At 50.8% G+C, this 26,998-nt stretch overlaps 1 protein-coding gene across 2 annotated transcripts in view; it reads right to left on the bottom strand.

The window, feature by feature from the left end:
• The window catches only part of LOC138765210 (uncharacterized), a 36,372-nt gene extending 18,179 nt beyond the window's left edge, over positions 1–18,193 (bottom strand). Inside the window, exons 1-4 of one of the 2 annotated variants that reach the window (XM_069942154.1) lie at positions 17,967–18,193; positions 11,818–11,882; positions 10,561–10,701; positions 4,789–4,926 (exon numbers count right to left, since the gene is read on the bottom strand). In XM_069942154.1, coding sequence (XP_069798255.1) covers positions 4,789–4,926; positions 10,561–10,701; positions 11,818–11,882; positions 17,967–18,057 — 435 coding nt within the window. In that variant the 5' untranslated portion in view covers positions 18,058–18,193. Of the gene's footprint in view, positions 1–4,788; positions 4,927–10,560; positions 10,702–11,787; positions 11,883–17,966 lie in introns of both variants that reach the window. The other variant, XM_069942153.1, reaches the window with a different exon arrangement.
• Positions 18,194–26,998: the final 8,805 nt, after the last annotated feature.

Raw genomic sequence — 26,998 nt, forward strand, 5'->3', positions numbered from 1 at the left:
TACAACTGAAGTAAGATAGAGAAAATTTACAAGGATGTTGCTGGGCCTTGAGGAGTTGAGTTATAGGGAATTATGGAATAGGCAAGGACTTTATCCACTGGAGTGTCAGAGATTTGATCGAGGTGTACAAAATTAGATCGGGTAAAGGCAAACAGGCTTTTCCCCCACTGAGGTTGGGTGAGTACGTGGGAATGAAGGTGAAATATTTGAGAGGATCATTCAGGGGGAACTTCTTGGCTCGGAGGGCAGTGAGAGTGTGGAACCAGCTGCCAACAGAGGTGGTGGATTGGGGTTCGATTTCAACATGCAAAAGAAATTTGGATAGTGTTAGGTAAAAACATCATGAGCTGGGAATGTAGAAGGAGTCACCCAGTGCTGGGCCATAACAAGATGCAGTTGTGACCTTGTACTCTCAAGATAAGAGTGGGGATGACAAATTGATGTGCAGGAGGCTAGCAGAGAGGGACAGCAACAGTTTATTCATTGGACAATGTCATGGTATGATAATTTACTAAGTACGTATCCTAAGGTATATAAAAAACACCACTTGCTGATAACGGAAGAATGCGCCTTCTCCAACTAACACTGTTAGTTGCAAGTGTTACAATCCGGCAATAAAGAACAAAGAACCTTGATTTCGACTCAGTCTGGTGTTTGACTCACTCATTCACGAACAAAGCAGACCTAACAATAGGTACGTGGATGGGAGGGATATGGTTCAGGTGGTCGATGGGACTAGGCAGAATAATTTGGCATGGGCTGAATGGTTTCTGTGCTATTAAATCGGTGGTTTTCAGCCTTCCCCCCACTCACAAACCACCTTAAGTAATCCCTTACAGAGCACTCATATCTTTTCCACTCATACCTTGAGGGAAGGCTCAGGCCCGAAACGTCGGTAATATATTTTTACCTCCAATGGACGCCGTGAGAGCAGCTGAGTTTGTCCAGCATTTAGGGTGGAAATACAAGGCGAGACAGTGTGAGTTAGAGGGGATGTGAGGGGATAGTTCTTCAGTCCCAGGGTGGTTGGAGGAGCATGGGATGAGCTGCAGACATAGTGTTAGAGGCAGGGGTATTAGCTACGAAACATGGGTAGATGGATGAGAGGGGCATGAGCACGTGGGACGACAGCAGAAGGACATGTGGTTCGGCATGGAGAAGCTGGGCCTGATTCTGTCCTGTAGAACTCCACGGTTGGTAAAAAGTTAGTGGGGAAAGTCCAGAGAAATGCAGGATTAATGCAAAAAAAATTTCTCCATTAGTTCCAGTTCATTGTCACGTTTAAAAATTTTTTAAAATTTAGACGTACACCACAGTAACAGGCCCACAAGTCCGTGCCACCCAATTAACCTACACTCCCGATACGTTTCGATCAGTGGGAGGAATCCAGAGCCCCAGGGGAAAGCCTACACAGACATGGAGAGGACGTACAAACTCCTTACAAACAGCGCAAGATTTGAACCCCGTCCCAATCGCTGGCACTGTAAAGACGTGGCACTAACCGCTACACTAAATGTTCTGGATAAAATCCAGTTAATCACCCCATACATCATACAACATTTTCAAAACTGCAGGGGATGGGGGTGGTGAGGTGGGGGAGGGAGAGAGAGAGAGAGAGAGAGAGAGAGAGAGAGAGAGAGAGAGAACAGATCAAAGACAACATCAATTGTGTGAGGCTCATTTAGGAGCCTGATAGCAGAAAATAAACTGTCCTTGAATCATCTCAATAATCACATTGCACTATATGGGCTGAAGGGCCTGTATCTCTGCTCGGTCACCCCAAGGTCACATACAGATACCAGCATGGAAATATTATATAGTGCAGCCAGCCATTCTCAACAGGGGCCACAGACTGAAATCATTAAATATTTTTAATCCAGTCGGGAGGAGAACAGGCTAACAGGTAGGAGGTGGGTGTAGATGGGCAACAGGAAGAGAAAGGAGCTGAGAAGTAAGGGGACAGTGTGCTGAGACAGGAGAAGGAAGGGAAGGGTGTGGGGAAGTGGAGGAAGGGAAGGATAAGGAGCAAGAGAGACCTGGGGAAGGGACTAGTGAAGATTGGATAGGTTGATGTTGTCTTCTGGATGGAAATTGCCAAGATGGAATGTATATTCATGAAGTGCTCACGGATTACATGCACCTCATTCAGCCAACCCACGTTTATATCACCGATAACACCTTACTGAAGGGCTCAAGCCTGAAACATTGGTTTATGTATCTTCATCTTTGCTGTACAAACCTTGCAGTCAATGTCACCATAACTAAGGAGTTGATTGTTGACTTCAGAAAGAGATAACCTGAGGTGTACGATCCAGTGATCACTGGTGGAAAGTTTGAGCAAATTTAAGTTCTTTGGAGTCACTGTATCGGACTCCAGTGGCATCGAGAAGAAAGCACGTCAGAGCCTCTACTGACTCAGGAGTTTGCGGAGGGTTGGTATGACACCAGAAACCCTGCCAAATTTCTACAGAGGTGTGGTCGAAAGTGTGCTGACCACTGCATCACGATCTGGTAATGAGGACACCAATGCCCGTGAGCACAAAGCCCTGCAAAAGATAGAGGTCACAGCCCAGGACATCACGGACAAAACCCTCCCCACCATCGAGAACATCTACAGGGAACTCTACCTTCGGAGAGCAGCAACAATCATCAAAGACCCACCCCACCCAGCACACGCTCTGTTCTCGTTGCTGCCATCAGGAAAGAGGTATCGGTGCCACAAGACTCGCACCACCAGGTTCAAGAACAGCTGCACCCTCTCCACCATCAGACTCCTCAACAACAAACTCAATCAGAGACTCGTTTAAGGACGCTTGTGCACTTTATTGATATTTTTAAATTCTCTCTGTATGTTTACATTCGTTATCTGTTTATAGTACTTTTTGTTGCACTGCCAATAAGTGGTCATTCTGCCTTGCCCGCAGGAAAAAGAATCTCAAGGTTGTATTTGATGTCATGTATGTCCTCTGACATAAATATGAAATCTAAAGTTCACCGTTTGACCTGCTGAGTTTCTCCAACATTTGTGTTTTTACTTCAACCGTAGTGTCTGCAGATTTTCGTGTTCTACTTCTAACTAGAAACCGACTAAACTTGACTGCTTAACAGCGAAGGGGCCCAGAAACTTTGAACAGGGTGCAAAAACAAAAGGGTCGAAAATGTACTCAACTGTGATTTACTGGGGCCACTCAGACCTATTTCACAATGAAGAAGTTTCAGCCGCAGTTTTGCAGAATCTGCTCCCAATTATTCAATCCACTCTTGGGACAATCAAGCAACTTCAAATTTCTCTTGTTCATGGTGAAAACATCCCAACATCCTACCCTGTCAAGCCCCTTTATATTTTTCTGTTTGAACAAGGTCAACTTCATTCATTCAAATTCCAAGGAATGCACTCAATTTTCCTTTGCAAAAAAAAGAGGCTCGATCTTCATTGCTGGGGACTACAGTAACATTCGGGCGTGTTGATACAAAACACGTCGCACTGTCATTTAGAATCACAAAGTCTCATTTCCGACCAGCTTGCTCCTGTCAGTTGCTTCCTCTGGTCAGTCACAAGGACTGGGAGCGGGGGTCAGCTACTCAGCCCCTCTATCCTGTCCCGCCATTCAAAATGACTTATCTATCATAGCCTATCTCCTCTTCTGTGCCAGTTCCCCATGAACACCCCCCCCCCCCATCACTCTTTCTTTTTCAATCTTTTTTTTTTTTAATTGGTTTTTTGTAATAAATAAAGTCTAAGGGAATGAATCTGAAAATACAACATCACATAGATCTATATCTAAATATCTATCAAGATAAAACTTCAAACATTATAAACTTAGTCCCTTTCCACTGCACTGGATAAAGACAGAAAAGAGCAATTATTGGATTGGGTCTTAATTCCACCTGAAATACAGTTGAAAAGATATTAAAAATTTCTTTCCAATAGATTTCTAAGGATGGACAAGACCAAAACATACGTGTCAATGTAGCAATATCAGATTTGTATCTGTCACAAGTAGGGTTAATATTAGAAAAGATTAAAGTCATCTTATATTTGGACACGTGAACACAATGAACCACTTTGAATTGGATTAATGAATGTCAGGCACATATTGAAGATATTTTTCACCAACTTAAGACTCTTGTCCCATAGTCCTCCGATAAGGGTCTTGCAAGTTCCAATTCCCAAGCCTTTTCAATCCTGAATTCCTCAATATGGTAAATTTATGGCATAGGGATTATTTAAAGTGGTATGTGGGTGGAAAGAAAAAGGTTGAGAACCACTGCCCCATCCCATAGGTGCTCTGTGATTAGTAAGGGATTGCTTAAGGTAGTATGTGAGTGGGAAGGGAAGGTTGAGAACCAATGCTCTAGACCCAATTGTTACTGAAATATTTTGCTTGAGAAAAATTGTTATTGGTCCATTTCCTTTGGAGTTATGAAACCGTGCACATAACGAGTCAATGAGGTACAATTAGAACAGTGTTTTTCAAAATTTTGCTTTCCACCCACCTTAAGCAATCCCCTTACTAATCACAGAGCACTGATGGCAGGGATTATTTAAGGTGGTATGCAAGTGGAAAGAAAATGGTTGAAATTGATTTAAGTGAATCATTTATTTTCCCACAATCTCATCCACTCCCCCCCCCAACCCCCCGATTTTATTTCTCATCTTTGTACCCCTTCCAAGATGTTGAAGGGCTTGAGGAGTGCTGTAAAGTGCCCTGGATGAGAGTAGCAGGGTGCGTGTTCATGAAAGCACCTCCCACCTGCCCTCCAACCCTTCGAGAAGTGACAACTCACCTGGAATGTCTTGCTTCTTTTCTTGGACAGTCTGGAAGCTCTCAGCTCCATCGGTTTGATCTTCCCAACTGGCAGCTCCCTTACCAAGTCTCCCTGCAGCACACTTGACCTCCCTGAAGTTTGCTTCACTCCATCAGTCTGTGGTAGGAGAAGCATCAGGTCAGCATTCGTCCCTTAGCCACCCCTCTGCCCAGCTTTCGGAGGACAATCGCCCACTGTTACAACACTGCTCACAATCCCAATCACATCGAAACATAGAACACTACAGAACAGAAACAGGTCCTTCTTGGAGGTTTGGTGTGACATCTTAAACTAGTGGTTCTCAACCTTTTTTTTCCACTCACTTCCCACTTTAAATAATCCCTCTCCAATCGGTGCTCTGTGATCAGTAAGGGATTGCTTAAGGTGGGGTGTGGGTGGGAAGGGAAGGTTGAGAACCAATACTCTAGACCTAATTGTTACTGAAATATTTTGCTTGAGAAAATTTGTCATTGGCCCATTTCCTTTGGAGCTCTGAAACCGTGCACATAACGAGTCAATTAGGGACGATTAAAACAGTGGTTCTCAACTATCAGACTCCTCAACGACAAACTCCTCATTTAAGGACTCTTACTTTTGCACTTTATTGATTTTTTTTCCCTCTTTATTGCAGTCAGTTTGTTTACATTTCTTTATTTGTTTACATGTGCATGCATCTTTTGAGTAGTTTTTTTGCTCTACCGCTAAGTGTTAATTCTCCCTCACCCGTAGGAAAAAGAACTTCAGGGTTGTATGTGATTCTCATGCATGTGCTCTAACAATAAATCTGAACTTTAACTTTCTAGTCTGTGTTAAACTATTTTTTTGCCTAGTCCCACTGACCTGCACCCAGTCCATAGCCCTCCATACCTCTCCCATCCACGTACACGTCCAAATTCTTCTTTAATGTCAAAACTGAGCCCGCATTCACCACCCCAGCTGCCAACTCTTTGCACACTCTCACCACTCTGCGTGAAGAAGTTCCCCCTAATGGTCCCTTGAACCCTCTGGCTTGTTTCTCACCTACCCTCAGTGGACAAAGCCTGCTTGATTTTGTATACAAGAAAAAAACCTGAATGTTGGTCAGGTAGCATCCATGGAGAGAGAAGCAGGATGAATGTTTCAGATCAATGGCTTTTTGTCCGCACTGGCTCATCAGTTCCCAATAAATATAGGCAAGGGTGGTGCCATCAGCTCCATGCACGTTTTTTAAATGGCCGGTGGTTTTATTTGAAAATCCCATGTTCCCGGGGTCTGTGCCCAAGAAGGCAGTGCCTATGATCGGCAGCGGACTCAAGGGGTTGCAAATTCCGGGGAGGACTAGCGCAGGGGAGCAGAAAACAGAACACCTACCCGCTCCTTCCCCCCCCCCCTACTTTGAGGAGGATCAGTGGAGAAGACCCACAGGACGGTGTCCGTGACGGAGGACCAGTGAGGGGCTCTGCGGCTCTACAACAGTTGCCGACTCGAGGCGAGGAACCCATGCAGGCTGTGGGCTGCTGGAGACTGGCTGAAACCAGGTGTTGAAACCAGGATGCAAGAGGGTGCCAAGGGCACTGAAGGCTTCCTGATCGTGTCGGAGGTTTGGAACTGGAGCTCAGGCAGCTGATGGTTTGACCTATCAATCTCTGCCTTAAACACACCCAATGACTCGGCCTCCACAATAAATTCCACGGATTCATCGCCCTCTGGCTGAAGACATTCCTCCGCATCTCTTTGCCAAGTGGATGCCCTTCAATCCTGAAGTTGTGCCCTCTTGTCCTAGACTCTCTCCCCATGGGAAACGACCTTTCTGCATCTACTCTGTCCACGCCTTTCAATATTTGAAGCATTTCAATTAGATTTTTCCTCCCCCCGCAGCCCCATTCTCTTAAACTCCAATGAGCTGCCAAACGCTCCTCGTAAATAATAATCCTTTCATTCCCGGAATCATCCTTGCAAACCTCCTCTCTAAACCCTCTCCAACATCAGGCACTCCAAGAACCGTATTGCAGGAACAGAAGAATGATCGCAAATCAATCCCTCCCTACAAACAAGCCTGAATCAGCTACGTTGCTTGATGCCTTGATTCAAGTTGTCACATCCATGCATTCCAGGAGCCATTGCTGCCCTCTGCTGGAAAACGTCAAGGACGCAGAAATTAAAGACCCAGGTCACAGGACAGGCCCTTCAGTTCATCTTCTCCACTCTGATCAAGTCGGCATTCTGGGCTAGTCCGGCGTTTGGTCCACATCCTTCTCAACACTGTCATTTGTAGCCATTTCCATCGCATCCAGTTCAGTAAGCTTAGCGGTTAGTACAACACAATTATAGCGCAAGCAATCGGGACCAGTGGGGAGGGGGGGGGGGGTGTGGTGTCGAATCCTGTGCTGTCTGTAAGGAGTTTGCAAGACTGAGTGGGTTTCCACTGGGGGCTCCGGTTTCCGACCACCCTTCAGAAACGTACCAGAGGTGTAGGTTAATTGGCCAGCACAGGATCATGGGCCGAAAGGGCCTGTTACTGCACAGCATGTCTAAATTTATAAAATGTTATCACATCATTTATAAAATTCCTCTAACAGCTCGTCGTAGACACGGGCCACCCTCTGAGTGAAAAGCTTTCACCCTCATCACCTTAAATCTGTACCCTCCAGTTTTAAACCCAAAGACTGCGACTCTTCGCCCTATCCATCCCTCGTGATTTTTCTTAAACCTGATCAGTGAATGGCACATCTGATCGCGCAACACTCCCATTTACCCAGGTCTGTTCATCAACAGTCAGAGTTCGTTTACATCAGCCCGTCTAGCTGAGGCTGGTGGAGATTCCACCCTTGGCCTCTGCTGGTTACGGAATCATTCCCAGGTGAGATTTGGGGAAAGAGGGCAAGAAGCTCAAGGTGACCAGAGGACCACCTTCGTCCCCACTCGGATGGGTATAATCGAACAAACTGCAGAGGATGTGGGAGACGTGGGGACAAATGCAATGCTTAACCCAGCCATTCTCAACCTTTCTTTTGGATGACAGTACCCCCCTGCCTCCCCACCCCTCCGCCCTGCCTCCCCACCCCTCCGCCCTGCCTCCCCACCCCTCCGCCCTGCCTCCCCACCCCTCCGCCCTGCCTCCCCACCCCTCCGCCCTGCCTCCCCACCCCTCCGCCCTGCCTCCCCACCCCTCCGCCCTGCCTCCCCACCCCTCCGCCCTGCCTCCCCACCCCTCCGCCCTGCCTCCCCACCCCTCCGCCCTGCCTCCCCACCCCTCCGCCCTGCCTCCCCACCCCTCCGCCCTGCCTCCCCACCCCTCCGCCCTGCCTCCCCACCCCTCCGCCCTGCCTCCCCACCCCTCCGCCCTGCCTCCCCACCCCTCCGCCCTGCCTCCCCACCCCTCCGCCCTGCCTCCCCACCCCTCCGCCCTGCCTCCCCACCCCTCCGCCCTGCCTCCCCACCCCTCCTCCCTGCCTCCCCACCCCTCTCCCTGCCTCCCCACCCCTCCTCCCTGCCTCCCCACCCCTCCTCCCTGCCTCCCCACCCCTCCTCCCTGCCTCCCCACCCCTCCTCCCTGCCTCCCCACCCCTCCTCCCTGCCTCCCCACCCCTCCTCCCTGCCTCCCCACCCCTCCTCCCTGCCTCCCCACCCCTCCTCCCTGCCTCCCCACCCCTCCTCCCTGCCTCCCCACCCCTCCTCCCTGCCTCCCCAACCCTCCTCCCTGCCTCCCCAACCCTCCTCCCTGCCTCCCCAACCCTCCTCCCTGCCTCCCCAACCCTCCTCCCTGCCTCCCCAACCCTCCTCCCTGCCTCCCCAACCCCTCCTCCCTGCCTCCCCACCCCTCCTCCCTGCCTCCCCACCCCTCCTCCCTGCCTCCCCAACCCTCCTCCCTGCCTCCCCAACCCTCCTCCCTGCCTCCCCAACCCTCCTCCCTGCCTCCCCAACCCTCCTCCCTGCCTCCCCAACCCTCCTCCCTGCCTCCCCAACCCTCCTCCCTGCCTCCCCAACCCCTCCTCCCTGCCTCCCCACCCCTCCTCCCTGCCTCCCCACCCCTCCTCCCTGCCTCCCCACCCCTCCTCCCTGCCTCCCCACCCCTCCTCCCTGCCTCCCCACCCCTCCTCCCTGCCTCCCCACCCCTCCTCCCTGCCTCCCCACCCCTCCTCCCTGCCTCCCCACCCCTCCTCCCTGCCTCCCCAACCCTCCTCCCTGCCTCCCCAACCCTCCTCCCTGCCTCCCCAACCCTCCTCCCTGCCTCCCCACCCCTCCTCCCTGCCTCCCCACCCCTCCTCCCTGCCTCCCCACCCCTCCTCCCTGCCTCCCCACCCCTCCTCCCTGCCTCCCCACCCCTCCTCCCTGCCTCCCCACCCCTCCTCCCTGCCTCCCCACCCCTCCTCCCTGCCTCCCCACCCCTCCTCCCTGCCTCCCCACCCCTCCTCCCTGCCTCCCCACCCCTCCTCCCTGCCTCCCCACCCCTCCTCCCTGCCTCCCACCCCTCCTCCCTGCCTCCCACCCCTCCTCCCTGCTCAGAGTTTATGGGCCCCCTTCCCTGTGAAGCAGCCAAGGTTCAGCTTTTTCTGTACTTTTCTCCCACAGACTGTCACATTTGTTCCTTGAAGAACAACCACCTTGCGTGGGTTTAAGGGGTAAAATTCAGAATTCTGTGGACATCGTTGGTTGAACTTAAAAAACACAACACTCAGCAGGTCAAACAGTGTCCTTTATGTAGCCAAGGCAGAGATACATAACCGACGTTTCGGGCTTGAGCCCTTCATCAAAATAGGAGAAAATATTTGCTACATAAAGGACACTGTTTGACCTGCTGATTCTCTCTCTTTCTCGAGCTGCCGGAGCCAAGAACCCACTCGACTTCTGTCATAGTCTATTTGTTCCAGCGCCAACCTCGTGCATTGCCTAATGGGAAATGTAGTTCTTTATTATCCACACATAACAACACACCGACTACATAAAGAAACATTGCAAAAATATTTACGTCACATGAGGTGAAAACAAGGCTTTTACTTCAATTGGTGGGTGGTGGTGGGTGTGGAATTAGGGCCCCCATTGAGAACGGCTGTCTTAAAGGATATTTAGACAAGGACTTTGATAGGCGAGATTAAAAAGAGTTGGAGAGAGGGGACGTGGGGAAGATTTCTCTTTTAAATTTAGACATACTGCATGGTAGCAGCCCCTTCTGGCCCAAGAGCCCGTACTGCCAAATTACACTCCATTGACCTACAATCCCCAGAATGTTTTGAAGAGTGGGAGGAAACCAGAGTGGGAAGAAACCTACATAGACACAGAGAGAACGTACAAACTCCTTATAGACAGCACAGGATTCAAACCTGTGTCACTGGTGCTGTAACAGCGTTGTGCTAACCGTGCCGCCTGTTTCCAGCAGTGGGAGAGTCTGGGACCAGAGGGTGCAGCCTCAGAATAAAAGAAAGTCATTTTAGAACAGAGATGGGGGGACATTTTTTCACCCAGAGGGTGGAGAATCCCTGGAATCAGACAAACTGCTGTGGAGACCTCCATTTGGTATATTTATAGTCAACGCTGATAGACATCAAAATCTGCAGATGCTGGGCTCAAGGGTATTAGATAGTTGTGGGCAGGTTCTTGACAAAATACAGTTGAAAGGTTATGGGGAGAAAGCAGAGCAGATGCGATGGGCTGAATGGTCTGGTGCAGCTCCTGCACCTTGGGGTTTAGTGGAACATGGGTCACATGGAGGCCAATGGGAGTGGCACTGGTAGGCAGCAGGGAGAATGTGGCCCAAAGGGTATTTTTCCTTACTGTGAATTTGTAGAGATGAGTGGGTGGCCTCACCCTCGAGGTGACGCGGACAGGAATGGGCGTAGCACCACAGTCCTCACCAGTCTTCGCTGCCACTGCCTGCAAACTGGACTTCCGCCCAGTGCTCTCTCCTCTTCCTTCCTGGGACAGAAAAGATAAAGCCAGGAGATTGGAGTTATTCAGCTAATTAATAGGCAGGGTGACCCTGTGGGTGGGTGGGAGAGTGTCCATCGTCCCCTCCTCTGGCAGGGTGACCCTGTGGGTGGGTGGGAGAGTGTCCACCATCCCCTCCTCTGGCTGGGTAACCCTGTGGGTGGGTGGGAGAGTGTCCACCGTCCCCTCCTCTGGCAGGGTTACCCTGTGGGTGGGTGGGAGAGTGCCCACCACTCCCTCCTCTGGCTGGGTAACCCTGTGGGTGGGTGGGAGAGTAGGGCACCCACTCAGAACAGAGATGTGGAGGAATTTCTTTAGCCAGAGGGTGGTGAATCTGTGGAATTTGTTGCCACAGGTGGTTATAGAGACCAGGTTATTAAGGCAGAGATTGATAGGTTCTTGATCAGCCAGGTCATCAATAGTTAAGGGGGAAGAGGGCTGGGCAGTGGGGCCGAGTGGGGAAATGGTTCAACTCATGATTAAACAGGAGGGTAGACTCGATGTGCCAAATCTGCTCCTACGTCTTATTTAAGAACCCTAACCCTATCACAGAAGCCTAATAGCCTGAATACGTCTTCTGAGATTGTCTGATCTCAGAAGCTAAGCAGGCTCAGGCCTGGTCAGTACTTGGAGGGGAGACTGCCCAGGTATACCAGGTGCTGCAGTTTTCTGCGAGGGGCGCTGGGCAAAGTGGCGACTCTCTGTCTTACGGTGGACAAATGTTAAAGAGCTTCATGTATGTTACGTTCTAAATGTCATATTACATGACAATAACTCCTTCCTAGAAAACAGAGCAAGAATCCTCTGTCTGTCTCCCATCAGGAGGGAAGGTACACAGGGAAGAGCTGGGTCTGACAGGAGCCCAGACGAACTCCACCAGCGTCTCGCCAAACACAATCCGCTGAAGAAACCCAGTGGGTTGAGCAGCAAAACGGTCAACCTTCATCAAGACTGAGGGACAAGAGGGCAGGGAGGGGAAGAGCGGGAGAAAGCCCGTGTGGTGGGCTCTGGGAGAGGTGGAGGCGACGGACGGAGGCAGATCCCAGATTAAAAGGATAACCACAGGGCACCGACCTCTAGCCCAGCAGAATCTAGCTTCCTCACCAACCGCGGGAACGATGATCTGGACACCGACTCTTTCGCCATCACATCTGGAACCAAATCAGCACCTGGAATCAATAGTTCGTACGTCACCCAAATCGTGCAGTAGGTACAAGAACAGAGCTTCAATCCTACAGGAATTAACAGCAGAAATACAAACACATAGATAATTCAGCAGCCCGCAGCGGTTAATGAGGGGAGTGAGGGGCTAGGGGTGCGGAGTGAGGACAAACAAGGGATACACCTTGTGTGGCAAAAGTGAGTGTTCCCACCACAGTGTCCTCAAGTCAAAACCTTATCTGTTACAAGTTACTCCTAGTCCCCTGGCCTTCGGGAGATTGTGCTGTAACAACTTATCTATTGTTCAAAGACCAATTTATTTCGCAACTTTAATCTTTCAGGTCATTATCTCAATTCCAAGCAGCCAGGGATGTTTCCATTTGGCCAAACAGGTTAAGCACCATAAAATGAAGCCCATTTAAGTGAGTGAGTGAAAAGTCCCAAAAGCAGAGCGCGATTCTTTCCGACCAGAAAACCGTATCAGCCTGTTGAAGCAAGAGGCTCTGGCATCCGACACATCCTCCTCAACCTTTTCCCCCACCCACCTCATGATCATGTCATCAAGTTCGCTGGCCGTGGTAGGGGTAATCAGCAAGAACGATGAGTCAGCTTACAGAGAGGAGAGACAAATACTAACCGACTGGTGCGGAGACAACAACCTACACCTGAACGTCAACAAGACAAAGGAGATGGTGGTCAGCTTTAGGAGAGCCGGGTGGGGGTGTTGGCGGGGATAGGCAGACCACTCTCCGCTGACCATCGACAGCTTCACCATGGAGGTAGTCAAGGGCACCAAATTTATTGGCATGCACCTGGCAGAGGATCTATCCTGGTCCCCCAACACCAGATCCATTGCCAAGGCCCAACAATGCCTTTACTTCCTGCGGAGGTTGAGGAAAGTCCATCCTCCACCCCCACTACATTCTACAGGTGATGCATTGAGAGCATCTTGTGTAACTGCATCACCACCTGGTCCAGGAACTGCACCATCCCAGAACGCAAGTCCCTGCAGTGGAGAGTAAAGGATGCTGAGGGAAATCATTGGGGTCTCTCTCCCTGCCAGGAGGGACATTTATAATGGCCACCGTTTGCGGAAAGCTAAAAAGCATCGTGAAGGACTCCACACCCCCCTCCCACAATCTGTTCTCCCTCCTGCCATCCGGGAAGAGGTAGCAAAGCGTTTGGGTCCTCACAACTAGATTACGAGACAGCTTTTTCCTCCAAGCCATAAAGACACTGGGCTAGCACATGTAACATGATACTTATAAGTGATATTTATTAAAAAGTTTCTGACATAATTTATCCATGAAAATAACTAGCTCCACAGTCCAGAGAAACACTATCTTGTTTTTCACTGTACTCTGCAAGGTTAATGGTACGTAACAACAAATAAACTTGACTTGATCCCACCCAGGGACCCCTACCTCAGTGTCTCCTTTGTCCACTCCCCCTCCAATCGGCCCCTTGGCACCTACCCCTGTGACCGCAGGAGATGCTCCACTTGAGCCCACACCTCCTGTCTTCCAGGCCCCAAACTGTCCTTCCAAGTGAAGCAACATTTCACTTGTGAATCTGCAGTGAAAGGGGGGGGGGGGGTGCGTCATCCGACCGTACTGCATCCGATTCTCCCACTGTGGTCTCCTCTACGTCGGATAGGCTGAGAGATCGCTTCGTTGAGCGCCTCAGCGTGGATCTCGCAGTTGCCAGTCAATTCCCCATCCCATTCCCTTGCTGACGTGTCCGTCTGTGGCCCTCATGCACTGCCAGATTAGACCACTGGCAAATTGGAGGGCCACCACCTCATCTTCTCTCTGGACTCCCTCCAACCAAATGGCATTAATATTGACTTCTCCAGTTTCTGTTAACCATCCCCCCCCCCCCCCACTTTCCCATCTAACTCTCTCCACCCCCAACTCCTTTCCCCCAGCTCTGCATTCACAGAGTCAACTTCCCTCTCCCCTGACCTCCCATCCATGTCCAATCAACACCTTTTGATTGTGGATCCGTGCTCCTCCCCCTGCCCCTTCTCCCCAGCCTTTTAATTCAGGTGCCTGCCTGCTTTTTTACTTTATACCCTTAGGAAGGGCTCAGGCCCGAAACACTGGTTCTATATCTTGACCTCCTGTGGATGCTGCGAGACCGGCTGAGTTCCTCCAGCATTTCTGCATGCTGAGTACAACTAGTGTCTGCAGACTTTCTCGTCTCACTCTCAGCAGACTGGAGGCCGTTCACCTTATCTCCCTCATCTCAGCCTTGTGCTCGAATCGTTGTATTGGTATTTTGTCTTTACTGCATGCCAGATTACGAGCTAATCTGTACACCATGATTGCTGTAATTGTGGCACGTTATTGTTAGCCTTGATCAGGTCAAACAGCGCATTGTTAGTTTAATCAACGTATATTCACGCTGTGGGAGGGACTCAGAAAGCCAGGCAGCATCTGCAGAGAACAACGGTCAGTCGCCACTTGGGGTCAGGAGCCATAGTTGAATTAAAATAAAAAGCAGGCGATTCACAAGTACAAAGGGGGAGCAGATGCGGAGGGAGGCGCCAAAAGGGAACACACGAGCCTGCCGGCGAAACTCAGTGAAGAGTCGCCCTACATTTCAGGCCTGGGCCATTGGCCAAGGTATGAGCAAAAGCAGACAGGTGTCTGGACAGGACAGGACGAAAGGGGCAGAGGGAGCAGCACCGGCCAACAGGTACGAGGTTACTTGCAGTGGTGCTATGGCGGCACTACAACTCCCAGAAGGTGTCAAACCCGGCCGTGCGCTGACGCCAGCGTGTGATGGCGCCATTGTCCACTGCGATTCCAGTGGCCACAATTAGTGACCCTGACAGGTCCTGAACGTGGACTCTGCAGCCATCGCCGTGAAGCTGCCACCTTTCTGGACAGGTGAGCATGAAACGTGGTTCCAACAGGCCGAAGCACAACTTCACCTTCGCAAAGTCGAACTGGACACCACTTGTTATTACCATCTCATCAGTGCCCTGGACCAGGCTGTCACAGAGGTCGACCACCTAAAAGACAGACAAACCTTTCTGCTGGTTCTGGGGAGGGGGGTGGGTGGGAGTCACATAGCGGCACTACAACTCCCAGTTGGCATCGAACCAGTTATGGGCATAGAGTACGTACATGACAGTCATCTCATGCACCTCTATCAGGTCACCCCCTCATCCTCCGTCACTCCAAGGAGAAAGGACCAATTTCAGCCAACCTCTCCTCATGAGGCACGTCTCCAATCAAGGAACATCCTTGTAAATCTCCTCTGTACCCTGTCTATAGCATGAGATGGGACGGCACGGTTAGCACAATGTCTTTACAGCGCCAGCAATCGGGACCGGGGGTTCGAATCCTGCGCTGTCTGTAAGGAATTTGTACTCCCAGTGTGTGTGTGGGTTTTCCCTGGGGGCTCCGGTTTCCTCCTGGGATTGTAGGTTAATTGGGCAGCAGGGGCTCGTGAGCTGAAATGGCCTGTTTCCCTGCTGTATGCCTAAATGTTTATAAATGACATCAACCTCCCCCACCCCCCCCCAGAATCTTTTTCATGTGGGACAAGCAGAATTACTGAACTCAAAAAGATACATGCACACATATAAAGAAGTGTTCACAAACTGTGCAAAACAGAGAGGAAAAAACAGTGTGGAAGCATTAAATCAGTGGTTCTCAACCTTTTCCTATCCACTCACATACCACCTTAAGTAATTCCTTACTAACCGCAGAGCACTGGATTGTTGTAGAGGTGTACATGGGTTGGCACAACCTCATGGGCTGAAGGGCCTGTACAGTGCTGTATTCCATATAACCATATCATCCACACCTTTCCTCCAGCTCTGCATTCCCTTCCCCGATCAATTCTCACCTCTCTCTACATCCAATTTACACCTGTCCCCCTCCCCCCCTCCCCATCTCGAACATTCTTCCCTTCTCCACAACTTTTTAATTTAGATGCCTGCCTGCTTTCACTCATATCTTGACGAAGGGCTCAAGTCTGACAATCTGAACTCTTCGCCTTCTGGGAGTTGTAGTGCCGCTAAGTGGCTCCCACCCTTTCGCACTTGCATCCCACTAAACCAGCCGTTCAGTGTCCCGGGATAGGAACGGCGGTTTGGCCTTTCACACTAGACCACTCCTAACCAGGACAGTGAATGCTGTCACACTTGCAAGGGTCTATCCCCAGCGTTTGGTCTGTTGTTGGAATCTAGGGGTTAAAACAGTATGAAATAAATGATTAATTAATAAGTGTATATTTACTGCATGGTTCAGGGAAAAAGGAATGTGATTAAGTGGCAATCACAGCATGGAGCAAAGTTGGCTGAGCAAAATTTTCTGCTCCAAAATACAGGGAGAGGAAATGCATAAAACGATTTAGGAGGAATGCTCAAACTAAAGGAGAGGTGGTGAGTAGCACAGGAGACACAGGCCAGATCAGAACAAAGAATGGCCTGCAAGAAACAGGCAATGGAAAACCAGTCTAGGAGGAAGATTAAGGCAGGAGGAGGTGTTAAAGAGAACAGCAGAAATTGGCCAGACAAGAACAGAATGGTGATTAGAAATATCTGGGGATGAATTAATTTCTGATCAACACAACAGGATAGTCTGGCCTGGAGGATTAAGAGGGGAGTGCTACACCCCAGATATCTGCAAAACAGGAGATGACTTGTGATAACCCTTATGCAAAAAGATCTAGCAAAGGAAGACAACTTTTGTTCTGTATGATAATGAAATCTAGCAAAGGAAGCCAACTTTTGTTCTGTATGATAAGGTTGACCTATATAAACTGAACCAACTGGACAATAGGGGTCAGTCTTGGGGAGTAGCTCACTGTGCAGGTGACCTATGAACTAATGAGTGACCCAGAGCTCTGTTAAGTTTTATTCTTGTGCTGTGTAATAAATTGACTGTTGAACCGAATACCTTCTCCTATCACTTCATTCAAAGAACGCGCTGGACTCAGACTACACATAGACTAAATTAAGAGTAAGTTAAAGCCAGAGTCTGACAATGTTCTACCTTTAATTGGAAGTGCCTGAAATGTTGCTGCCCATTTCACAGTTGCCTGATCTCAACACTGGCGTCTGTAAACCCCGGGAATTGTATTAGGGGTCGAGGCCGGCAATCTCCGGCGTGAGATGACGTCATCCTACGTCGGCGTTAAGCAGATTTTGCTTTCACACTTGCCACTTTAAAGTAGCATCACTGACAAGTGTGAAAGGGGCTTCAGAGAGCCATGAACAGCACAGAACATCCCCTTTGGCCCTTCTACTCTGATGCTATTCTCACTGACTTGCACACCGTTCCATAGCCCTCCATACCTCTCCCATCCATTGACCTGTCCAGGTGAGGAGTGCTGCTGGACCTCACCGGAACGCCACTCCGGAATCTCACGAGGCCACTCCGTGTGGCAGCAGCGGGCCCTGCCCCCCCCCCTCCACGCCCACCCCGCCCCCCTCCTGAGTGCTGTTCTGGACATGCAATGAATTGGTTTCTTCCACAACCGGTCATCCTCCTTCATGGTCCCACTATTGGCTCTCAATTATACAATGCCAAATACACCAAGGCCAGGTCTCATGAGATCACCTTGTTGTCATTTTGGCACCTAAATTAACACTGCATCCCTGTACCTGTCCAAATTATTTTTCAAAGTTCACATTCACCACTTCAGCTGGCAGCTTGTCCCACCCCTCTCTGTGTGAAGAAGTTCCCCCTCGTGTTTCCCCTTTCACCCTTAACCCAGGTCTTCAGGTTTGTATCTCACCTCCCCTCAGTGGAGAAAGCCTATCTATATTTACTCTGTCTATCCCCTTATAATTTTAAACACCTCTATCAAATCCCCCCTCATTTCCTCCTGTGGACTCTGCGAGACCGGCTGAGTTCCTCCAGTGTTCCTGAGTTTTTAAAACCACAATCACAATATCTGTAGTCTTTCATCTTTCATTCCTTCAGTGGGTGGACCCCCTCCTCCAAGTCTCTGTCCGTCCTCCCCTCCCCCCTGCTGCCCTTCCCCCTCCCTCCCCACCACCACCTTGCCCCCTTCCCCCCCCCCTCTCTCTCTCTCTCTCTCCCCCTCCCCCTCCCCACCAACCTACCTACCTCTGAACTCAGGAGCCCAGCCTTGGCCGGCTGAGTTTCTCCAGTCCAGCGCGTCTGCGCATCTCCAGCGCCTGCGGACCCCCCCGCTCATCCAGCCGAACTCCGCGCCCGCCCCAGCCACGAAACTGTGCGCAACCCTGGGGTGCGCGGTCTCAGAGCCTGGTCTAAAAAGTTAAAAGGGTGGGGAGGGGAAGAGACTGGGAATAGGTAAACGCAGCGTTCAGGGCTGACCCATTCATTCAGAAACTCACCTCATCTGCCAACCCGCTCCAAGTCAACCCCCCCCCCCGGTCATCTGATCCCAGCCCGCAAATCCCACCCACCTCTTAAAGAGCCGCTGAGCCGGTTTAAATGCACCGAGGGGTGTCCCGGACACAGAGGGAGAGAGGGAAGGGGAAGGGGAAGGGGAAGGGGTGTCCCGGACCCGGACCCGGAGGATTGGGGGGGGTGTCCCGGACCCGGACCCGGAGGATTGGGGGGGGGGTGTCCCGGACCCGGAGGATTGGGGGGGGGGGTGTCCCGGACCCGGAGGATTGGGGGGGGGGGGTGTCCCGGACCCGGAGGATTGGGGGGGGGGGGGTGTCCCGGACCCGGAGGATTGGGGGGGGGGTGTCCCGGACCCGGAGGATTGGGGGGGGGGGTGTCCCGGACCCGGAGGATTGGGGGGGGGGTGTCCCGGACCCGGAGGATTGGGGGGGTGTCCCGGACCCGGAGGATTGGGGGGGGGGGGGGTGTCCCGGACCCGGAGGATTGGGGGGGGGGTGTCCCGGACCCGGAGGATTGGGGGGGGGGGGTGTCCCGGACCCGGAGGATTGGGGGGGCGGGGGTGTCCCGGACCCGGAGGATTGGGGGGGGGGGGGTGTCCCGGACCCGGAGGATTGGGGGGGGGGGTGTCCCGGACCCGGAGGATTGGGGGGGGGGGGTGTCCCGGACCCGGAGGATTGGGGGGGGGGGGTGTCCCGGACCCGGAGGATTGGGGGGGGGTGTCCCGGACCCGGAGGATTGGGGGGGGTGTCCCGGACCCGGAGGATTGGGGGGGGGGGGTGTCCCGGACCCGGAGGATTGGGGGGGGGGGTGTCCCGGACCCGGAGGATTGGGGGGGGGGGGTGTCCCGGACCCGGAGGATTGGGGGGGGGTGTCCCGGACCCGGAGGATTGGGGGGGGGGTGTCCCGGACCCGGAGGATTGGGGGGGGGGTGTCCCGGACCCGGAGGATTGGGGGGGGGGTGTCCCGGACCCGGAGGATTGGGGGGGGGGTGTCCCGGACCCGGAGGATTGGGGGGGGGGGGTGTCCCGGATCCGGAGGATTGGGGGGGGGGGTGTCCCGGACCCGGAGGATTGGGGGGGGGGGTGTCCCGGACCCGGAGGATTGGGGGGGGGGGTGTCCCGGACCCGGAGGATTGGGGGGGGGGGTGTCCCGGACCCGGAGGATTGGGGGGGGGGGGTGTCCCGGACCCGGAGGATTGGGGGGGGGGGTGTCCCAGACCCGGAGGATTGGGGGGGGGGATGTCCCAGACCCGGAGGACTGGGGGGTGGTGTCCCAGACCCGGAGGATTGGGGGGGGTGTCCCAGACCCGGAGGATGGGGGGAGACCCGGAGGATGGGGGGAGACCTGGGGGAGGGGGATGTCCCGGACTCAGAGGGGCGAGGGGTGATCCCGCACGGTGTTTAATGTGCAGCCAGGCAGTTCTCCAGAGGTCGGGAGCCGAGTAAAACGGGGTGGGGGTGGGGGAGGGTTGAAACGCGAGAGGCAGTTGAGACTGTGATTGTAGTCAAAATGCAGAGAGGCTCAGGGAGCCCGACCCGACCTACCTCAGCCCTTTTTCAAGGGGGGGGGGGGAGACAAGAAAGAGGTGAGTGGAGGGAACACAGATGAACGGACCAAAATCCGGATCACCCGAAATCCCGGACTGCTCTACGACCAGGGTGGGTGTATTGCATGTGTGCGATACAGGTGTGTGCATTACATTTGTTTGTGCGAGCATTCCCTGGGAGCATCCATCCCATGTGTGTGCGGGTCCATGGCATACGTGCATGACGTGTGTGTTTATGACAGGAACATGTGCATTGCACACGTGTGCACATCCCTGTGTGTGTGCATTCAGTGCCAGTGTGTGTGCAATGCACTAGATCACAGAGGGAGAGTCCGAGAATCCGGAAAACCCCCAAATCTGGACCGACCTGTTGTCCAGCAGCCTGGATTTTAGGACTTTTTCTGTAATTGGACATGAGTGGGGGAGGGTAGGGGGGGGGGGTCAGGTGAGAATTGATCAGGGGGAGGGTGGCTCCGTTAATGTAGACTGGGGGATAGGAAAGGGAGAGAGGAAGGACAAATAGGGATGGGGATGTTAATGCCATCTGGTTGGATGGTACCCAGATGGAAGATGAAGTGTTAAATTTAGAAATACAGCGCGGTAGCAGGACCTTTCGGCCCACGTGCCCGTGCCACCCCATTAGCCTCCAACCCCCACGATGTGTTTCGAACGGTGGGGGGAAAGTGGAGCCCCCGGGGAAAACCCATGCAGAGACGGTGTGAAAAGTAGTTAAGGTGTTGTTTCTGCAGGATAGTAATGGGTAGTGTCAATAACAGGTGCCCAGAGGGAGATCTGTGATGGGGGTGTCTGCAAAATTGCAGAAGAGGCTCCGTCTGGCTCACAAGATTGCAAAAGAATGGGAACGTATGACAAAGCACCCTACCAAATAAGGATAAAAAATAAATAAGGGTGGGGGCTGGTAAAACAAGGGTAGTGGGAGAAGTCAATAAAGGGGGACCTTGGGACAGGGGAGGAGTAGCTTTTGATAGGTTGAAATAAGACCAGTTAAATCCAAGGAGCAGTGGTTATTGACCCAAAGTAGTGTGGTTGTTGAATATTACTGTCTGTGCCCATATAAGGACACCCACTCTTGCAAGAATGTCAAAGAAAATGTGCTATATGGCTTCACCTATTGACTCTTTTTTCTTTGGCTTGGCTTCACGGACGAAGATTTATGGAGGGGGTAAAAAGTCCACGTCAGCTGCAGGCTCGTTTGTGGCTGACAAGTCCGATGCAGGACAGGCAGACACGGTTGCAGCGGCTGCAGGGGAAAATTGGTGGGTTGGGGTTGGGTGTTGGGTTTTTCCTCCTTTGCCTTTTGCCAGTGAGGTGGGCTCTGCGGTCTTCTTCAAAGGAGGTTGCTGCCCGCCGAACTGTGAGGCGCCAAGATGCACGGTTTGAGGCGAGATCAGCCCACTGGCGGTGGTCAATGGGGCAGGCACCAAGAGATTTCTTTAGGCAGTCCTTGTACCTCTTCTTTGGTGCACCTCTGTCACGGTGGCCAGTGGAGAGCTCGCTATATAACACGATCTTGGGAAGGCGATGGTCCTCCATTCTGGAGACGTGATCCACCCAGCGCAGCTGACTCTACGAAATTATTTAATCAGTGACCAGTGTTTCTCACAACAGAGTCCAACCTTGTAGCGCGGGATTCAAACCCTGGTCCCAATTGCTGGCACTGCTACGCTAACCGTGTAGTTCCTCCAATTTGTGGGCGGTCTCAGTCTGACAGTGTATGAGACCATGGACAGACGTGTCGGCATGTTATTGAGTTACTCAACTCACCAGTTGAGTACAGGGGAGAGGCACACAGCATGGAAGAATAAATACATTTAACTTGCCTTTTGCATGCTTCTGGCACATATAAAACCAAAGAATATTACAGCACAGAAACATGCCCCTTCAGCCCTTCTGTGCCAAACCATTTTTTTTGCCTAGTCCCACTGACCTGCTCCATACCCCTCCAATCCATGTACCCGTCCAAATTTTTCTTAAATGTTAAAATTGAGCCCGTATTCACCACTTCAACTAGTTCCACACCCCCACCACTCTCTGTGAAGCTCCCACTAAACTTTTCCCCTTTCACTCTTAACTCGTGTCCTCTGGTTTGTATCTCACCTCCCCTCAGTGGAAAAAGCCGACCTACATTTACTCTGTCCACCCCCTCATCATTTTCGATAGAGGTATTTCCCCTCATTCTTCTACACTCCAGGGAATAAAGCCCTAACCTGTTTAACCTTTCCCTGTAACTCAGTTCCTGACATCCAGCCAACGTCATAGTCAATCTTCTCTTCACTCTTTCTATTTTACTGTCGTTGATGACCAAAACTGCACATAAGTGACTGATCTGTTTTTTTGTTCCAAAGAAGATAACAGTGCACAAGAATCAGTGTCTTGTTTACCAGACTTGTTTAAAGATAAGAAACTGGAACATTGGAGTATGTACAAAGGGAAGGGAGGGAAGTTTAGGAGAAACATCAGGGCTACATTATTTTTCCACACAGAGCTGTGGGTGCCTGGAAAGCCAGGGATGGTGGTGGAAACTGGAACATTAGGGGCATTTAAGAGACTCTTAAGCAGGTCCACGGATGGAAGGAAAATCGAGGGTTACATGGTAGGGAGGGTTTAGTACTTTTTTTTCAAGGTATTCATGGGTCGGCACAACATCGAGGGCCTGTACTGTCCAGTAGTGTTCTACGTTCTGTCTTACTGTAAGGGATGTCACTATTGGTGACTTTCTGACTGCATTATGGCAGTTTTGTATAATATCACATGTTCTGTACAATTACACAACAATAAAGGAATCTTTATTGAAATTGCCACTATTGAATGATAATGAGTTGATTGGCACATACTTTGCACAGATGGCCAGCATCTGTTTCCCAGGGTGGGGGAGCAAACACCAGGGAACATCTGTACAAAGTGAAGGGAGGGAAGTTTAGGGGAGATGTCAGGGATATGTTTTTTTACACAGAGAGTAGTGGAGCCTGGAATCCCTTGCAGGGATGGTGGTGGAGGCTGAAACAGTAGGGGCATTTAAGAGACTCTCAGGCACATGGATGGAAGAAAAATAGAGGGTTACGAGGTAGGGAGGGTTCAGTTTTTTTTTGGTAGGAATATAAAGGTCGGCACAATGTCATGGGCCAGGACGATCAGGGAACAGAGTGCTCGGTATTTTTGGAAAGCCATACCTTGTTTCACTGGTGTCGATTTAAACGTCCTTCAGTCAGCAGGTTTCCCTAATTAAAATATTGCAAAATTAAATTCCTGCAGTGGTTTGTCCGAAACTTGGTGAAATCCCCCTATCTCTGAAATTCTGTGCCAATGCTCTTCTGGTGTCTGGGAATCTGAGGGGGCTGTGTGTGTTATAGCTGATAGAGTGACCTTGGAGAATTCCTGTGCAACCTCGTATCTCCCAGCTTCACTTGTAAAGGGATGACTGATCCACATCCCAGCCATCTGCAGTCAAAATACCCTGAACAAAACTATCCGCCAGTCAGTAAGCAATACACTTACAAAGGAACAATGCTTTATTGCCATCTTACCTGTTCTCTTTCCATGGTTTGACTCAGGCCAACCAGGGAGGGAACCCGAGGGGGAAGGAGTGACATCTTCACCAATATTGGTGGTGTACTGGTCAGTGAGGAAGGACACCCAAGTTTGCAACGGGATCTGGATCAGTGGTTCTCAACCATATTTTTTACACTCACGTACCACAGAGCACCTTTGGCAGAGGAGGCCTCATCTAACTCTCAGTAGAAAAACTACTTGCATTTACTCTATCTAAAGCAGGGGTGGTCAACCTTTTAATTTTTCTTTGAGACATACAACACAGCAACAGGCCATCTCGGCCCATGAGTCTGTACCGGGGGAGTAGGTTAATTGGGCGGAGTTACGTGGGGAAGAAAAATAATTGAGAACCACTGGTCAAGGTTAACTGGAGGCCAAGGAATGGTGGATGGAATTTAACGTGGAAAAGTGGAGGAGTTTCCATTTGGGGGGAATGGGGGGGTTAAACCAAACTAGGACTTGCACAGTGAATGGCTGGGCCCTGTTGTGGAACAGAGAGACCTCATTGCCTGAAATTGGCATGGCAGTCAAAAAGGCATTTGGCCTTTTGCCTTTATCAGTCAAGGCACAGACTACAGAAATTAGGACATTGTTTTCAAGGTGTTTTTTATTGTCAGTAATAATACATTAAAAATGTAATTTACTTCAATTTTTTTTCTGCTGTAAGGCAAAGAGTCAGCGAGAGCATTGCCCGGCATCTCCGATAATAGGAGAAAGAGAAGAAAAAGAGAGCCCCTTCAGAGTCACCGAGAGTCCGTGGATTCTCCTTCCACAGCCTCTGCAGCTGCACAGACCCCTGTTCGATCCTTTGGCCGCCCGAGGTCCAGATCCGAACCCCTGAAGCGATCAGGAACCCTTGAGCACCCAACGCCCTTCGGAAAACCCTTCTTACCCTCTGCACCCTTTCTAATCCCAGCTCCGACACCTGGCCCCCATGAGCCAGTGTCCAGCAGCTCGCAGCCTGGTGCAGGTCCTTCACTCTCAGCGAGATGTGCCCCTTGCTGGTGGTCTGGTGAGGGGGGGTGGGGGGGTGGGGGGTGGGCAGTGCTAATTTTTTAGGTGCCAGAGCTCACCAAAAATGGCAACGTTGGTGTCGGAGCCACCCCTTGCGGTCTGGAGCAGCGCTCCGGTAAGTTCCAGTGGCACTGTCCCCCCTGCTGGTGGTTCTCTCTGGTCGGATAGCTGTTAGAAGGATGTCATTACGCAGGAATAAGAGTGGAAAAGATTCACAATGTGTTTAACAGTGTTACAGGCCCCGAGTACCCCAAAACCCAGCAGCAATAGAAATTCACCAAGGCAAATGGCTACTTAAACAAAAGTTACTTTTAATTATCTTTAAACCTTGAAAACAGGATCAAACTTTAACTTATTACTATTAACTTAACCCCCTTTTAAATTCTAAGCGCAAGTGTATGTAATGTGTGTGAGTAAGTTCAGAAAAGTTTTTTGATTCACAGTCCAATTTCACTCCTCCAAGTTCACCGGTATCAGGCAATTCTTATACTGTGCACAGAATTTAACATTTATGAAGTTCACCAGGCTTTGGTGATAGAAAGGTAAATTGCTACCGCTAAGGAAGGTTCTTGTCGGTTTTCAGAGAGAGATTTGTTGCTCATTGGACACCCACAACTGATCCCTTCCGATGAGCCACTTCGGTGTCTTGCCGAAGAAACTTGCCCCATCAGGGTTTTCCAGATGATAACCTCTTTCTTTCAGGTCACCACAGAGCTCCTTTTCTGCTTCCCTTATTTCAAGTGAAACATTATACAGCCAGTCCTCTCCTTGTATGGACCACAAAGGCTTTGACCAGGCTGAGCTAAGAACACACAACCCGTCTTCCAAATGGGGTTTTCCACAAGCTTGTCAGCTTGTCCTGTTCCAGTCCCAGTTGCTGCTGCTGAACAGTAGAACTGAATTCTCTCTCTCTCTCTCTCTCTCTCTCACTCAGAGAAAACCACATGACCCTCTTAGAGCAGCCAACTGCACTCAGACTGCAGCTCTGGACCTAATCTTCCGAGTCTGTTCACCTGTGGCTTTCCAAAACAACAATCCATTACCCCACAGTGTGTCCACTTCACTCATGTGAAGTCCTTATAGGCATCCTTCAAAACTTCTGCAAAGGCACCAGAAGCCTGGACTGACTGGCTTGAGCAGAGCTCTGGTATTTTAAATGAGATCTGTTTTCTACACTAAAAAACCTGCCACAATTTATGTCCTTTAAAATATTTTATATACAATATAAAATATAACATAATCCATCACAACAGGTACGTGGAAAGGTTTAAAGGGATATGGGCCAAGCAGCTGTTGGAATCAAATAAGCAGTTTGGTCAGCATGGACAAATTGGCCATATTCCCTGTGGCATTACTCTATGATGTAGAAACAGGCACTTTAGCTTCCCTAGAATCATAGAACATTACAGCACAGAAACAGGCCCTTTGGCCCTTCTAGTCTATGCCAAACTATTATTCTGCCTGGTTTCCACTGACCTGCTCCCTTGTTCCACTCTCTGAGTGAAGAGGTTCCCCCTCATGTTTCCCCTAAACTTTTCCTCATTCACCCATAACCCATGCCCTCTGGTTTGTATCTCACCCACCTTCAGTGGAAAAAGCCGACCTACATTTACTCTGTCTGTCCCCCTCATAATTTTAAATACCTTGATCAAATCTCCCCTCGTTCTTAGACTTTCACACTGGGGCTCAAGCACCAAGTGATTTAATCTGACATTAAACTCCATGAATTCTCCCCCTCACTTTTCCACAGACTCATCCATACCAGGAGCATTATACAGTTAAATTAACAAATCATAATTAAACTGCTCTAGTGTGGAGGGTTAGGACGTGACGATGCTGCAAAACCACAAATTTTGTGACGTACTCATGACAATTATTGCGATTCTGATTTAAGGACTCTTTCCTTTGCATTTATTGATCTTTTTCCTCTCTGCATTACACAGTTAGTTTGCTTACATTTTGTTCTTTATTTACATGTGTACATACAGTACTGTTTTGTTTGCACTGCCAATAAGTGGAAATTCTGCCTCGCCCGCAGGCAAAAGAATCTCAGGGTTGTAGGTGAAGTTGTGTGTGCATCCTGACACGAGGATCAGATCTTAGAACTCCTGAATGCAGACATCATGAAGACAGTTTCAACTGTTTGCAGCTGCAGGATATCAAAGTTTCCAAAAAAAGTTTTGAGGTGCACAGTTCAACTTTTAACAAGATTTTCAGGTTCTGGTTGTGAGGAAGACAACTTTTTGCTGTTATCTGTTCTGAAGGGTCCCAGCCCCGAATCGTCTGCGCACAGTTGCTGTCCGACCTGCTCAAGTTTCCCAGAACATTTTGCTTTTTTTTTCCAGCATCTTCAGCGGTTTTTTAAGGGAAAAAGAAACTTTGCAGCGAATCCCAACCGCGGAGATCCGCGGAACAAATATCCGCGCTCTGGTTTCCCAGCCGGCGGACGGCCGTGGTGACGCCGCTACCACGCTCGGGGTGCTCCGCTTCCGTGGTCCCCCAGGTCCAGGCGGCGGCGTGAAGATGGCGGCAGCGCGGAAAGGCGACGCGGCGGGTCAGGGGCTGTTGGCGATGCTAAGGGCGGCGGCGGCCGTGGCGGTGGACAGGGGGGACTTCAGGAGGTGGGCGAAGGGGC

This window comes from Narcine bancroftii, chromosome 5 (assembly GCF_036971445.1).
Source record: "Narcine bancroftii isolate sNarBan1 chromosome 5, sNarBan1.hap1, whole genome shotgun sequence".
NCBI classification, from domain to species: domain Eukaryota; kingdom Metazoa; phylum Chordata; class Chondrichthyes; order Torpediniformes; family Narcinidae; genus Narcine; species Narcine bancroftii.